Below are 14,065 nucleotides of genomic sequence, written 5' to 3'. Positions count from 1 at the left end.
TCTCTTGTTCATGCATTTTGAAGTCTGTAAAAATAAAGATGTTGTTTAATTCTGACAGAAGCGTGTGTTCCTTCTGAGCAAACAACCCGGGCTGGGGAGAGGAGGAAGATCTATATTTCTCCTAGCAGTGGTCAGTGCCATGGTCTTGTAATCCTGAGGTTGCAGGTTCGAGCCCAGGTTGTGTCAGGAAGGGCATCTGGTTTAAAACAATTGCCAAGTCTTTCATGCAAGTTTGCTCGCTGTGGCAACTCCTAAAGAAGGGAGCAAACAAAAGAAACTCACGTATTCATGCTAGTACAGTATTCTAGTATAGTGTCTTACAATCTACAATCTAATTATTAAGAATGACTGCCATATGGTTGTACTGTCGGCTGCAGTATATGGACTGTTATCGCTGAATGTGATTTTTGTCCTCAACCTAAGATGTTGGATTTTGAGCATTTTCTGTTAACTGGAATATCTCCTGGAATTTCAGGCTTCACTCCGAATTTTATTTTCATGAAATAAATGAATAACTTAAACTAGACACAAAATTATGAAGTTGTTCTAATGCATGCTCAATAATCCAGGTAGAAAAATCTAAAAAAGTTAAATCTGGTCATCTGGACATTCAAAAACAAAGCAAAACAAAAAAATGTAGAAACGTTTCATCTTTCATCCGAAAGACTTCCTCAGTCTGAGGTGCTGTATTTAGCTCAGTCTTATAAATAGCATCTTCTCAGAGTGGATCAACCAGTTTTGCTACTGACAACCAAAACCAGCTGCTCACTTGATCAAGAAGGACCATCAGTCTAACAATGGATCATTAGCACACTGATGGCTGTTTACTATTCACAGAGGGCTGAGTGATACTAGCAATAACAGCATTGTAAGAGGGGGACAGTTGAACACGGACGCCTCCACCCCTGTTTAATGATGGATGATTTCTTTTCACAAAGATGGCCTCCTTTACTCCTCTCTCAAACCATTGTTCCTCTCTATCCAGGATGTGAACATCTTCATCCCTGAAAGAGTGACCGCTGGCCTGGAGATGAGTGTAGACCGCAGAATCCTGGCCTGATGTTGTTGCTCTTCTGTGCTGGGCCATCCTTTTGGCCAGTGGCTGTTTTGTTTCCCCGATGTAAGACTGATCACAGCCCTCCTGACACTGAACAGAATACACAACATTACTCTGTTTGTGCCGGGGGACTGGATCTTTGGGATGAACCAGTCTGCCGTAATGTATTTTGGGGTTTAAAAGCCACTGGGACGTTGTGTTTAGAAAATAAACGTCTCAGTTTCTATGAAACTCCCTCAACATATGGAATGACCACTGGTCTGGGTTCCTCCTTCTCACCTGATGGCTGACTGGAGTCCTGTTTGGGTTTCTTCTATGCTTTCAGGAAGGCCCAGTTAGGATATCCACATTGCTCTAGAGCCTGTCTTGTGTGGGATTTCTCCTTCTGCCTGGCTCCTGAGTTGGTGGGGACGCTGTCTGCTCTGTGGTAGAGTCCTGATGACTTTTAACTTGTGCTCCAAAGGGTGATGGGAGTCAAACTGCAAATACTGGTCTGTGTGGGTGGGTTTGCGGTACACCTCTGTTTGCAAATGTCCTCTATCAGAGACTGAGACCTCACAGTCCAAGAAAGCCAACATGCCATTTTTTACATCTTCTCGTGTGAACTTTATGTATTTATCCACAGAGTTGACGTGGTCAGTAAAATGTTGGACTTCCTGGGATTTAATTTTAACCCAAGTGTTATCAACATACCTGAACCAATGACTTGGTGGTGTCCCTGAAAAGGACATCAAGGCTCTCTTTTCTACCTCCTCCATGTACAGGTTGGCAACAATAGGAGAAACTGGAGATCCAATAACACACCCATTTTCCGGCCTATAATATTGCTCCCCATATGTGAAGTAGGTTGACTGCAGGCACAGTTTCAAGAGTTGACACAGTTGTTCTGTGGAAAGTGTGGTCCTGCTGCTCAGAGTGGTGTCTGATTTTAATCTTAAACTGACCACCTCTACTGCATCATCAACAGGAATGCACATAAAGAGTGATGTGACATTAAAAGTGACCATTGTTTCATCAGTCTCCATGATGACATCCCTGACCTTATCCACAAAGTCCATGGAGTTCTGTATGTGGTGTTCTGAGCTGCCAACTAAAGGGATGAGTACAGATTCCAGATATTTGGAAACATTGTAAGTGACAAGAGTTAATCATGCTAACAATTGGTCTTAAAGGTACACCTTGTTTGTGGATTTTAGGTAAACCATACAGACTAGGTGTGGCCTCCCCTGGGTACAGTCTGTGGTACAGAAAGCAGTCAATAGCCTTGTCCTGTTCCAAAATTTTCAGGCAATTTATCAACTTCTTCTAAGTTGTAACCACTTCCTGGATCTCTTTTCAGAGGTTCATAAGTGTTTAAGTCACTAAGGAGTGTCATAACTTTCTCATGATAGTCTTTCTGGTTCAAAATCACTGTGCACCTTCCTTTGTCTGCTGGGAGAATGATGATGTTTTTGTCCTTGCTAAGAGTGGTGAGTGCATCCCTCTCCTCTCTATTGATGTTGGAAGGTGGTGGTTTGGCATTACTGAGGCAGGCTGAAACTTTGATTCTGAGTTGTTCTGCTTCACCCTCTTTAATTTTGTTGTTGCGGATGGCTGATTCTGTGGCTGTGATCATCTCCACCAGAGGAAGTCTACTTGGTGCAACCGCAAAGTTCAGTCCCCTGGCAAGAATCTCTGTCTCCGGCTGGGTGAGCTGTCTGTCAGATAAATTCTTCACCCACTTTTCTGTCTCCCTGGCCTGTAATTGTCTACTGGAGTGTTGTCTTACACAGAATGTGCTGTTATTGGAATAGTGATGGTGTTGATGAGTTATTAGTAAATTAAACTTGTTTTGTTGTCGAGTCTTGGACTTGACATGCTGTGCTAAGCGTGCTTGATTTGTACAGTCCAACACTTGCCGAAGTGTGGTCTGATCTAGGCATGTTGTTAGTTGTTGTTTAATGTGCTTTTCTTTGGCCTTCAAGGCCTCAATAGTAAAACTGGTCTGTCTCACCCGTTCTTTCAGCAGCTGGTTCTGTGCCTACTGAAGGATCTTGCTTGCCCGGTGCCCGCTGACCGAAGATTTTAGTTCCAGGCTCTTGGGAATGATGCCACTTTGTCGACATCTGAGGTTGAATCGCAAGTGGTTCCTGTAGTCTGCCCTCTTCCTTGCTGTTTTCTCCAATTCTCTAACTAGTTTGAGGCAATCCTGGCCAAAGTGGTTCAAAATGTCCTGATGCATGCTCAATAATCCAGGTAGAAAAATCTAAAAAAGTTAAATCTGGTCCTCTGGACATTCAAAAAAACAAAACAAAGCAAAACAAAAAAATGTAGAAACGTTTCGTCTTTCATCCGAAAGACTTCCTCAGTCTGAGGTGCTGTATTCAGACAAGAAGAGCACATTAAACAAAAACTAACAACGTGCCTAGATCAGACCACACTTCAGCAAGTTATGGGAAGTGGTGGCGCAGAGGTTAGAAGATTGGCCTGTGATCGGAAAGTCGCAGGTTCACCTCCCGGTACCGTCAACATCAAAATGTGGGTGGAAAAGGTGAAACACCCACACCTGCCTCCACCCTCATTTGTCCCACTCTGGGCCCTGAGCAAGGCCCTTAACCCCCACCATCTGCTCCCTAAATAGATCTCTCTTGAAAATGAGTTCTCGTGGCTCAATGAGACTACCTGGGGTAGTATAATGGGTAAATGAGAAAAAAAAATACAGCACCTCAGATTGAGGAAGTCTTTTGGATGATAGACAAAACGTTTCTACATTTTTTTTTGCTTTGCTTTGTTTTGTTTTTTGAATGTCCAGAGGACCAGATAACTTTTTTAGATATGAAGTTGTTCTAACAAAGAGAAGTCAGGTATTCTGGGCGGATTAGGGACAAATAAAAAATTGTTGAGACGTTTCGTCTTTTATCCAAAAGACTTTGTCAGTCTGAGGAGCTGCAACAAACTCGGGCCATTTACACGGCGCGTATTTTGAGTGCATCCGTAGGTATCTCGCTGCGGTTCTGCTGATCATTTACACAACACCAGTGGCCCCCCCCCTCTTTGAATCGGGAGGTTTTTCAACCCACCTTACAGAGTGGAGGTTTTTTGCTGACCCCCCCCCGCTGATAATGTAAACACCTCCCGCTGAAGCTTTGTGTTAAACCACATGCGCACACGCACGCGCGGACAGACGTTATATTTCTATCAACATGGCGGCGGACATACTGCTTTCAGAACTACGACTGATGGAATATATTTTTAATCTCATAGTTAATCTACGTCAGATTCTAGGTGCTGTGACCGACATCTGTGTTGGAAGAGATACAGTCTGATCCAGTTCTAATGTCGCTGTTTATAGAACGTGGCACGCGCACACGTCGCGCTGCACCATAACATACTAAATGTGCTAAATAATAACAGTTTAATAATAATAAACAGTATTTATGTTAGTGTGAGAGATATAATGAAGCTTTCAGCTAAATGAAGCTTTCTGGACATTATGTAATTCAAATTTAAAATGATGTTAAACATATAGCGTGAACACTAAAGTTGAAAATGAAGACATCAGGTTTAATTTTTATTTATTTATTCAACACCACAAACTGTATGGCACACAAACACTGATAATTAACCTGAACACACTATTCAGTTTATTCACAGTTTATTCACACAAGTTAAAACAAGTTAACTGTAAACTACGTTAATGAACAACTGGACTCTTGTTTTCATCCGGTATGGAAGTCCCACATTGTTCATCTGGCTCGTTCAGGCTGTCACTACTTCGATTAATCAGAATCAGAATAAACTTTATTGGCATTGCACCGAGATACAACGCGAATATGTACGTACAGTCGTCCGAAGATGGGCGGAGTGCACGAAGCTGCGGCTAAAATAATCAGCGCGGCCTTCTTATTCTTATTCAGAATAATATTTTGCTTAGATAAGAAAAGGAAAGAAAACATGAGGAGAGACGGTGTAAAAAAAAGATCTCTCACACCGTGTCCTAGACAGGGCACAATTTGAGGCATCCAAAAAACCTACCACAGCAAAGCAACATAAACAGATGTTATACATTTACATATAGGTGGTGAAAACATTGAATTTTTAAGGGAAAGTCATAGCATAGTCCAGAGCCCCCCCTCAGCCATTGTCCAGATAAGAGGTGACGTTCATCTTCAGCTCAGTTGAGGTTCTGTTACATGTCCACGGCCTTGGGGAAGGGAGGGGTGAGGAAACAGTCAAAGCATCTTTGTTGTTTTCAAAACATTCCAGGAGGAGTTGAGATAAGTCCGGTATCAAGGCCACAGTTTGGGTCAGGCAGAACTCGTAATTGTTGTTTCTGCCTTTAAAGTCTTGCTGGTACATATTCTCTGATGGAAACTCCAAAACAGCCAAATTGATCCTTTTCTCCAAAAGTCGAGCTCACAGCTTTCTCCAAGATTATTCCACCATTCATGAGTGCTGCCAGGGAGAACACAGTCCTGATACAGCTGCTCCAATTCCCTGTCACAGCTCCACATTCAGTCCGAGCACTGTCAAGCTTCAACACCTCCACACGAATTTGTAGACAACCAGATTCCACCAACCCAAACAGTAGATTCTAGTCGTCATCATGAATCCAATTTTTCCTCTTGAGTTCGGAGTGTCCTCCTTACCCCGACTCCTGTCGGGAGAAGTTGATCGATTTTGTTGAGAGACCAGCTGATCCTTCCAATTAAGAGGTATGCAGGAAAAAAAAAGAGGCTTTTTAAGGGTTCACAGGACAAAAGAGCGCAGCAGGGAAGCGGATGGGGGGGCAGAGAGGGAAAACGCGTCTGGTTTCACCGTAGAATAGCAAGAAAAAAAAAATGCAGCTTAAAACGGTGAATGGATTGAATAAAACTGAGGGGAATTTAAAATAAATAGTTCATCTAACATCTCTCTCTGTTTTTGACGTCCTCCTGCAGTTCATCAGGGCCGAGCCTCGTTCAGAACCGGTCCGCCTTCATTTTCGGTCCGCCCTCTTTCGGGAAAAATAAAAACTCGGTTGTTTTGTAACCAAAGTAAACACAAGCAAACATTATTAAGAACGTTGATTTACCTGCTGTAAAACAGCTACTGATTATCACAGTATTTATGTTAGTGTGAGAGATATAATGAAGCTTTCAGCTAAATGAAGCTTTCTGGACATTATGTAATTCAAATTTAAAATGATGCTAAACATATAGCGTGAACACTAAAGTTGAAAATGAAGACATCAGGTTTAATTTTTATTTATTTATTCAACACCACAAACTGTATGGCACACAAACACTGATAATTAAACTGAACACACTATTTAGTTTATTCACAGTTTATTCACACAAGTTAAAACAAGTTAACTGTAAACTACGTTAATGAACAACTGGACTCTTGTTTTCATCCGGTATGGAAGTCCCACGTTGTTCATCTGGCTCGTTCAGGCTTTCACTACTTTGATTAATGTAGCTTAAAACAGTGAATGGATTAAATAAAACAACTGAGGGGAATTTTAAATAAATATTTCATCCAACTTCTCTCTCTGTCTTTGATGTCCTCCTGCAGTTCATCTGGGCCGAGCCTCATTCAGAACCGGTCCGCCTTCTTTCCGGTCCGCCCTCTTTCAGGAAAAATAAAAACTCTGTTGTTTTGTAACTGAAGTAAACACAAGCAAACATTATTAAGAACGTTGATTTACCTGCTGTAAAACAGCTACTGATTATCACGGAGTAAAGTCCGACATCGTCGACCCGGTTCTGGTCCACTCAGCGACCGGTGTGGAGCTGTTAGACGAAGCGGTCCCACTTGGCGTCAAATCTGTCGATTCTTGACCACAGTCCAGCCAAAATCCAGCTTTTACTTGTTGTTAAATTGTTGTTAGCTGAGCTTTTTAGCTCACAGGAAAGGCGCATGCCGCATGCACATTAGGTGAAGGTACAACATTCACAGCGCCATCAAATGGCCTGGCATGGTAACTACAGCGGATTCGGGAGGGCAGGGGATTCCTTCGAATGCATGTAAACCCAAAATCCGACTGTGTCAACGCGGATCTTTTCCTCTAATTAACATACGACAAAACCTACGGTTCCCCCCATCATGTCCGTGTAAATAGGGCCTCAGTCTTATAAATAGCACCTTCTCATAGTGGATCAACCAGTTTGTTGTTGACATCCAGAACAAGCTGTTCACATGATAAAGAAGGACCATCAGCCTAACGACCGATCATTAATGGCTCTTTGCTATTTAACAGCATTGTAAGAGGGGGACAGTTGAAGATGGAGGCCTCCACCCCTGTTTAATGATGGACGATTTTTCTTCACAAAGATGGCCACCTTCACTTTTCTTTCAAACCATTGTTTCTCTCTATCCAGGATATGAACATCTTCATCCCTGAAAGAGTGACCACTGGCCTGGATGAGTGTAGACCACAGAGTACAGGTGTCCTTCCTGATGCAACCTGCAGCTTTAGTATTAAAAGACAATGGCTCCGAGCTGCCACAGCCTACGCTCTCAAATATATCACTCAAAATCAAACAATTTATAAACAATACTACTATAAAGGGTTCTAACAAGAGTTATAGCAAAAAAAGCTGAAGTGAATCAAAGAATCATTACAATGTTTTGCAGCCCTTATCTAACAAATATTTTTTAACTTTATTTTATTTTTATACAGACATGGCTATGGTGGTCGGCGTGATGAGAAGGGTGGATGTTTTGACAAACGAGCTAATAGAGATGAAGAGTTGGATTACAAGAGGCGAGGCCAGTTGGCTTCACTTCCAAATGACAAGGAGCCTGATGTGGTTGAAGAGCCGCCGGTTAAAATGAAAAAGGACGAAGTCGATCCAATCCTGACAAGGACTGGGGGCGCTTACATCCCACCTGCCAAGCTGCGCATCATGCAACAACAAATCACTGACAAGAGCAGGTAAGATTGTTTAATCACTGCTGGTCTACACAGTAAAACTAGAAAACTGCTCTTTTTATTTTGAACTTAAAATTATGTTCACACTGACTGCTTCTGAGTCCTCCATTTTCCTGTGTGCAGTTGGTTCTCGTTTTATTTTTGTAAATGGGAAACAAAAAATGTTGTTATACACACATGTTGACGTGAAAATTATCTATAATTAGGCCTTTTTTATTTTATTCACTTAAGTAAGAAAAAGTTTAAACACATTTACTTGGTAAATCATATTAAAAGTTGACTTATTCAAAAAACATAATATGACCTTAATAATCCATTCAAACTGTTGTACCTGAAATTTTACAACAAAAAATAAATTAAATTATATGAGAAAAGCAGTTTCTGTACTTACTGTAAAGAAGCACATCAGTCATTTAAGTCATACCAATAGCATCTGCAGTGAATTAACACTAATTTACTGTATTTTTCGGACTATACGCCACACTTAAAATCCTTTTTATTTTCTCAAAAATCGACAGTGAGCCTTATAATCCAGTGCACCTTATATATTAATTCTGGTTGTGTTTACTGACCTCGAACCGATTTTATGTGGTACAAATGAACAATGTTTAGTTCTTGTGAATGAGTTGAATAAAGTTTGACTTATCTGACTGTTTTATTTCGCTTAATGCGCCTTATAGTCCGAAAAATAGAGTAATTCAACTTATTTTAACCACTAATGCCCTGGTGTCTGTACAGCTTGGCTTATCAAAGAATGAGCTGGGAGGCTCTGAAGAAGTCCATCAATGGTTTGATCAACAAAGTCAACGTGTCCAATATTGTCAACATCATTCAGGAGCTGCTGCAGGAAAACATTGTCAGGGGAAGGTAAATATTAACCCACACACAAAAACAGCAGCTTAATGTTAAAGGTTTCTGTTTACAGTACATATTAATTATTTTTGCTTAAATCATACAATTTAATTCATTAACTTTTTGCTGTTTTCTTTAAAAAACAGCTGGTGAGCTGCTTGTCTTATAAAACTGTGTGTGCATGTGCTTGTGTGTGTATCTGTCAGGGGTCTGCTGGCTCGTTCAGTGCTGCAGGCTCAAGCAGCGTCTCCCATTTTCACTCATGTTTACGGTGCTGTTGTGGCCATCATCAACTCCAAGTTTCCCCAGATTGGGGAGCTGATCCTCAAACGCCTCATCTTGAGCTTCAGGAGGAGCTACCGCCGAAACCTCAAGGTACCCATCTTTATATTAGGGATGGGGCCAATCCGATCCAGTATCGGTATCAGCCTCCGATACCAACATAATTTACGTATCGGATTTTTCCGATCTACCTGCCGATATTTCCGATCCATGATGCATGTTGGCTTCAAACTATGGAATGGATTTCCTGAACGGCGGCGTGTCTCATGAACCCAGAGTAATAAGATCTGCCTCACATTCAGGAAATCCAGTTCATAGTTTGCAGCTAGCTACAATGTGAGGGCTGAGTTAGCAGCACTGTGGCTAACGGCTAACCAACTTTTCATCGAAACATGTCCGCTGTGTGGAAGTATTTTACACTAGAAACACGACAAAACAAGACAGCAACGTGCCATGTCTGCAGAGCCATAGCACCACATTAAACCACGGTAAAGTTAGTTTTACGATGGACCTTCGAGCTCCGTGGCTTCAGCGGGGCACTACTCTTTGGTCAAACCGAAAAAGGCGACTTGACCCCAGCCAGCCGCATCCAATCTGCCCCGCTCAGTCTGCCCGTCTCTGAGGAGGGACAGACTGAGCGCGGCTGCCCCAAATCAGGCTGCCTGCTTCGGATTGAACAAGAAGAAGACATCGCTGAAACCACGGAGCTCAAATGTTTACCGAGAAATTGCTAAACTTTATCATAATTAATGACCAACCACTATCAGTTGTAGAAAACGAAGGACTTCTCAGCTTGATACTTGCAGTCAAGAAATAGTTTACCCTCCAAGAGATATTTATCAGTACAACAGTAGACAATCATAAAAAACATGATTTGAAAATTATACATATTAAAAACATAAACAGCTACATTATAAAGTGATGTAAAATACTAAAAACAGGAACATATCTGTTGGTTTATGCCATGAACTTAGCAGATGTTTGAAGCCATTTAGCATTTTATTTTATTTAATTAATTTATTCATTCATTTAAATGAAACAATTTTTTTTTAAATCATCAAAAAGAAACATTGAAAAGATTGCAGAAAGAAGAAAAAAATTCTTATATCTGCCCCTTATAAAATATAAAATAACTTTAAACAATCGCTTAAATTAATCACTTTAATATCCACTTTAAAGCTAGGAATAAAAAGAAACATGTTTTGTGTTAGCATAATTTAATTCTTACTTTAAAACGTATCCAACATTAATAAAACTTACCTCAAGTTGCCTTTTTGGACATGCATGCATATATTTGTACAAATTGTACTTGAGAGGAGATTATTACAGCCTCATATAAAATCTATGATGATCATGATATCGGAACTGGATTGGTATCGTCCGATACTCAGATTTAAGTATCGGGATCGGATCGGAAGTAAAAAAAAAAAAAAAAAAAGTGGATCGGTTTATCCCTACTTTATATTCACGGTTTATTCATTCAACCTTTATTTAGACAGATAAGTCACATTGAGCCTAGAAGACTCATTTACAAGTGAGATCTGTTTAGACAGACAAAAAGTAGTGAAACTGGACACATGTAGGAATTGGAGGCGAAAAAATTCCTATCAGACTTTTCTTCTTGGCTGAGAAGAAAAACTAATATTAAAAAACACCTTGCACAAACTAGCACATAGTGACATAGACATTCCACAGAGGGGGGAGATGACGAGAGCGATGAGCAAAGTCCTTGGACGCTCTCAAGGACACTGTATGAGTTCTGATAAGGATGGAATAATCAGCCAGTGTCCTCCAGTGAGATCCGTAAATATTCTCGAGGGATGTCGGGGAATGGCCAAGGACAACGCCTATGGGAATCCAGCTGGTTATCAGTTGGAAATTCCTCCGGGGGGGGGGGGGGGGGGTCAGATCACATGTTCTCCAGGCGAATTCAGATAAGGTGGCCTTCAAGGCCAGCCAAGGGAGCCAAATTCAGATAAACACACAGTTGTTTTGGGGACAGGCAGAACTTAATGACGTCTACCTTGAGTCTGTGTTGGTCCAAACGGTTCCGAAATGTCCAATTTACATGGCCACACCAATGGAATGTGCCTGAGTAAAATCCCCAAGATCTGATCCATTCTGCCCAAAGCATTTGAGTCTGGGTACTCGAGGCACGAACCAAGCCATCATAAAGGCCAGTAGCATGATCGGGTCCAAATTTGCTGCCAACGACTTCCTTGAAACTTCCTTGTTAAAACCAGCAACCAGCCGAATCCAAAAAGCAGGAACCAATTATCATAAATCCAATTATAAATGTGTCCTTAAAATCCACAAATGGCAGCAGAGATAGACGCATCATTGAGTTTTCAAGTCGATGAGATATCCAGCTGCGTGCGTGCCAACAGGGCAAATCGGCTCGCCTAAAGCCTGTCTTCTCTTCAAAGAAATGTTGTAAATTAAGTTGAGGGACCAACTGATCAAATCAAGTCCATAATTATGGTTCGGAAGATATGCGAGAGAGGCTCAGAAGCAGTTTCACAGACAGACAGAGCAGCAAAGCAAAGCAGAGAGGGAGAGATAAATCGTCCGACCTTGACAAGAGCACGTGACTTATAGAGAGACGCTCCAGCTAGATAAGTACCAGCTGTTTAGAAGCCAGTGTTTCTATTATTCAAGGAGGGCGCTTCGCCCTGTCATCAGAACCGAGTGCCCCGCCAACCAAATCATGCAGCTCCGCCACTTATGGACAGGGAGCAGAGATTGTAGCAGCTCAGACTCCAAACCGTGACAACCGTGTGCATTACAATACAAATGCAGAGCTCTGCTACCCCCAAATGTTGCAAAATGCATGCAAAGTTTACTTTAATCTGAAAAGAGGACACTGGACCACTGGGCAAAAATCCAGTTGTTTGTCTCCTCTGCAGATACGACACTTCTGACGTCTCTGGTTCAGGAGTGGCTTGACTTGAGGAATGAGACATTTGTAGCCCATGACCAGGATTCATCTGTGCATAGTGTGCATGTTTTCAATACAGAACTTTATCACATTATTCTAATTTTCTAAAACACTGTTTTTTGGGTTTTCGTTATCCGTAAGCTATAATCATCAGAATTATAAGAAATAAAGTCTTGAAATATTTCATGCTATGTGTAATGAATTTATACACTGCCTGGCCAAAAAATAAAAGGTCACACTAATATTTCATTGAACTGCCTTTAGATTCACTGTAGCATTGTTTCAGTAAGCTTCTGCAATGTCACAAGATCTATTTCCATCCAGTGTTGCATTAATTTTTCACCGAGATCTTGCACTGATGATGGCAGATTCTGACCACTTCCTTAACACATCCCAAAGATTCTCAATGGGGTTAAGGTCTGGACTCTGTGGGGGCCAATCCATGTGTGAAAATGATGTCTCATGCACCCAGAACCACTCTTTCACAATTCGAGCCCAATGAATCCTGGCATTGTCATCTTGGAATATGTCCGTGCCATCAGGGAAGAAAAAAATCCATTGATGGAATAACCTGGTCATTCATTATATTCACATAGTCAGCTGACCTCATTCTTTGAGCACATACTGTTGCTGAACCTAGGCCTGACCAACTGCAGCAACCCCAGATCATAGCACTGTCCCCACAGGCTGGTACAGTAGGCACTAGACATGATGGGTGCATCACTTCACCTGCCTCTCTTCTTACCCTGATGCACCCATCACTCTGGAACAGGGTAAATTTGGACTCATCAGACCACATGACCTTCTTCCATTGCTCCAGAGTCTAATCTTTATGCTCCCTAGCAAACTGAAGCCTTTATTTCTGGTTAAGCCCCCAGTATACTGCCGCGTACATCCATACGCAGAGGTACGCACGTACGTACGCAGAGGTACGTGCGTACCCCCCAGGGCATGTCCGTGCAAAGCTCAAATTTTTACGACCGCATACGCGTACGTGGTGTCGCACAATAAACTGCCCAGTGAGGGACTGTTTGGTATGCGACACCAATGTATTAAATTCCCCTTCTTCATCCCTGATCTGGCGTTTTCGTTTGTTTTTGTGCGAAGAGGCAGTGATCTCTTCCTCCTCCGTTGATGCCATGACTGAAATGGTGAGAAATGGAGGAATTTGTCACGAGCAAATTAAACTCAGGTCCAGCGTGACTGCGGGAGGGTCTGGAGATTTCCTGGTGGGCTGGTCTGATGTGTGGGCTGTAGAGCCAGCTCTCCCTGTTTTTTTTTTATTTTTTAGATCTTTTTATTAACAACATATAAACACAGAACACCGCTGCGGCGGAGGCTGCCAGCTCTCGCTTTTTTTTCTTTTTTCCGACCTGTCAATCAATCCAGTAGGCGTGTCAGCAAATGACCAATCGGCTACCTCAATTTGTCCCGAAGGTATCGCCTCTTGTCTGTGAAGCTGCTCTGCAGCTGCTCGGGGTGTACACTGGAGTATCATGTCTGAACCCTCTGTGTACCGTAGACGCGTACGTACGGTGAACAGACATGCGCAACAGTATACTGGAGCCTTTAGCCTCACTGATCAATGGTTTTCTTAAGGCTACACAGCTGTTCAGTCCTAATCCCTTGAGTTCCCTTCGTATTGTTCTTGTGGAAATGCTCTTACTTTCTCTATTAAAAATAGCCCTGAGTGCTACTGTTGGTTTTCTTCTATTTGATTTCACCAAACATTTAAGTGATCACCGGACACAATCATTCAGGATTTTTTTCCGGACACATTTCTTCTTTGAAGACGATGGGTCCCCACTATCCTTTCAGTTTTTAATAATGCGTTAGACGGTTCATAACCCAATTTTAGTAGTTTCTGCAATCTCTCGAACCACTTGCGATTCAACCTCAGATGTCGACAAAGTGGCATCATTCCCAAGAGCCTGGAGCTAAAATCATCGGTCAGCAGGCACCGGGCAAGCAAGATCCTTCAGAAGGCACAGACACAGCTGCTGAATGAACGGGTGAGACAGACCAATTTTACTATTGAGGC

At 41.9% G+C, this 14,065-nt stretch overlaps 1 protein-coding gene across 1 annotated transcript in view; it reads left to right on the top strand.

Annotated features, from left to right (window-relative positions):
• cwc22 (CWC22 spliceosome associated protein homolog) overlaps positions 1 to 14,065 on the top strand; it is a gene marked incomplete in the record, with an annotated part of 81,989 nt that overhangs the window by 30,539 nt on the left and 37,385 nt on the right. Inside the window, 3 exon segments of the mRNA XM_037687068.1 lie at positions 7,701 to 7,955; positions 8,691 to 8,819; positions 9,011 to 9,179. Coding sequence (XP_037542996.1) covers positions 7,701 to 7,955; positions 8,691 to 8,819; positions 9,011 to 9,179 — 553 coding nt within the window.

This window comes from Nematolebias whitei, chromosome 13, assembly GCF_014905685.2.
Source record: "Nematolebias whitei isolate Nwh7 chromosome 13, NemWhi1, whole genome shotgun sequence".
Lineage (NCBI taxonomy): Eukaryota > Metazoa > Chordata > Actinopteri > Cyprinodontiformes > Rivulidae > Nematolebias > Nematolebias whitei.
This window is presented reverse-complemented; position numbering and strand designations above follow the sequence as displayed.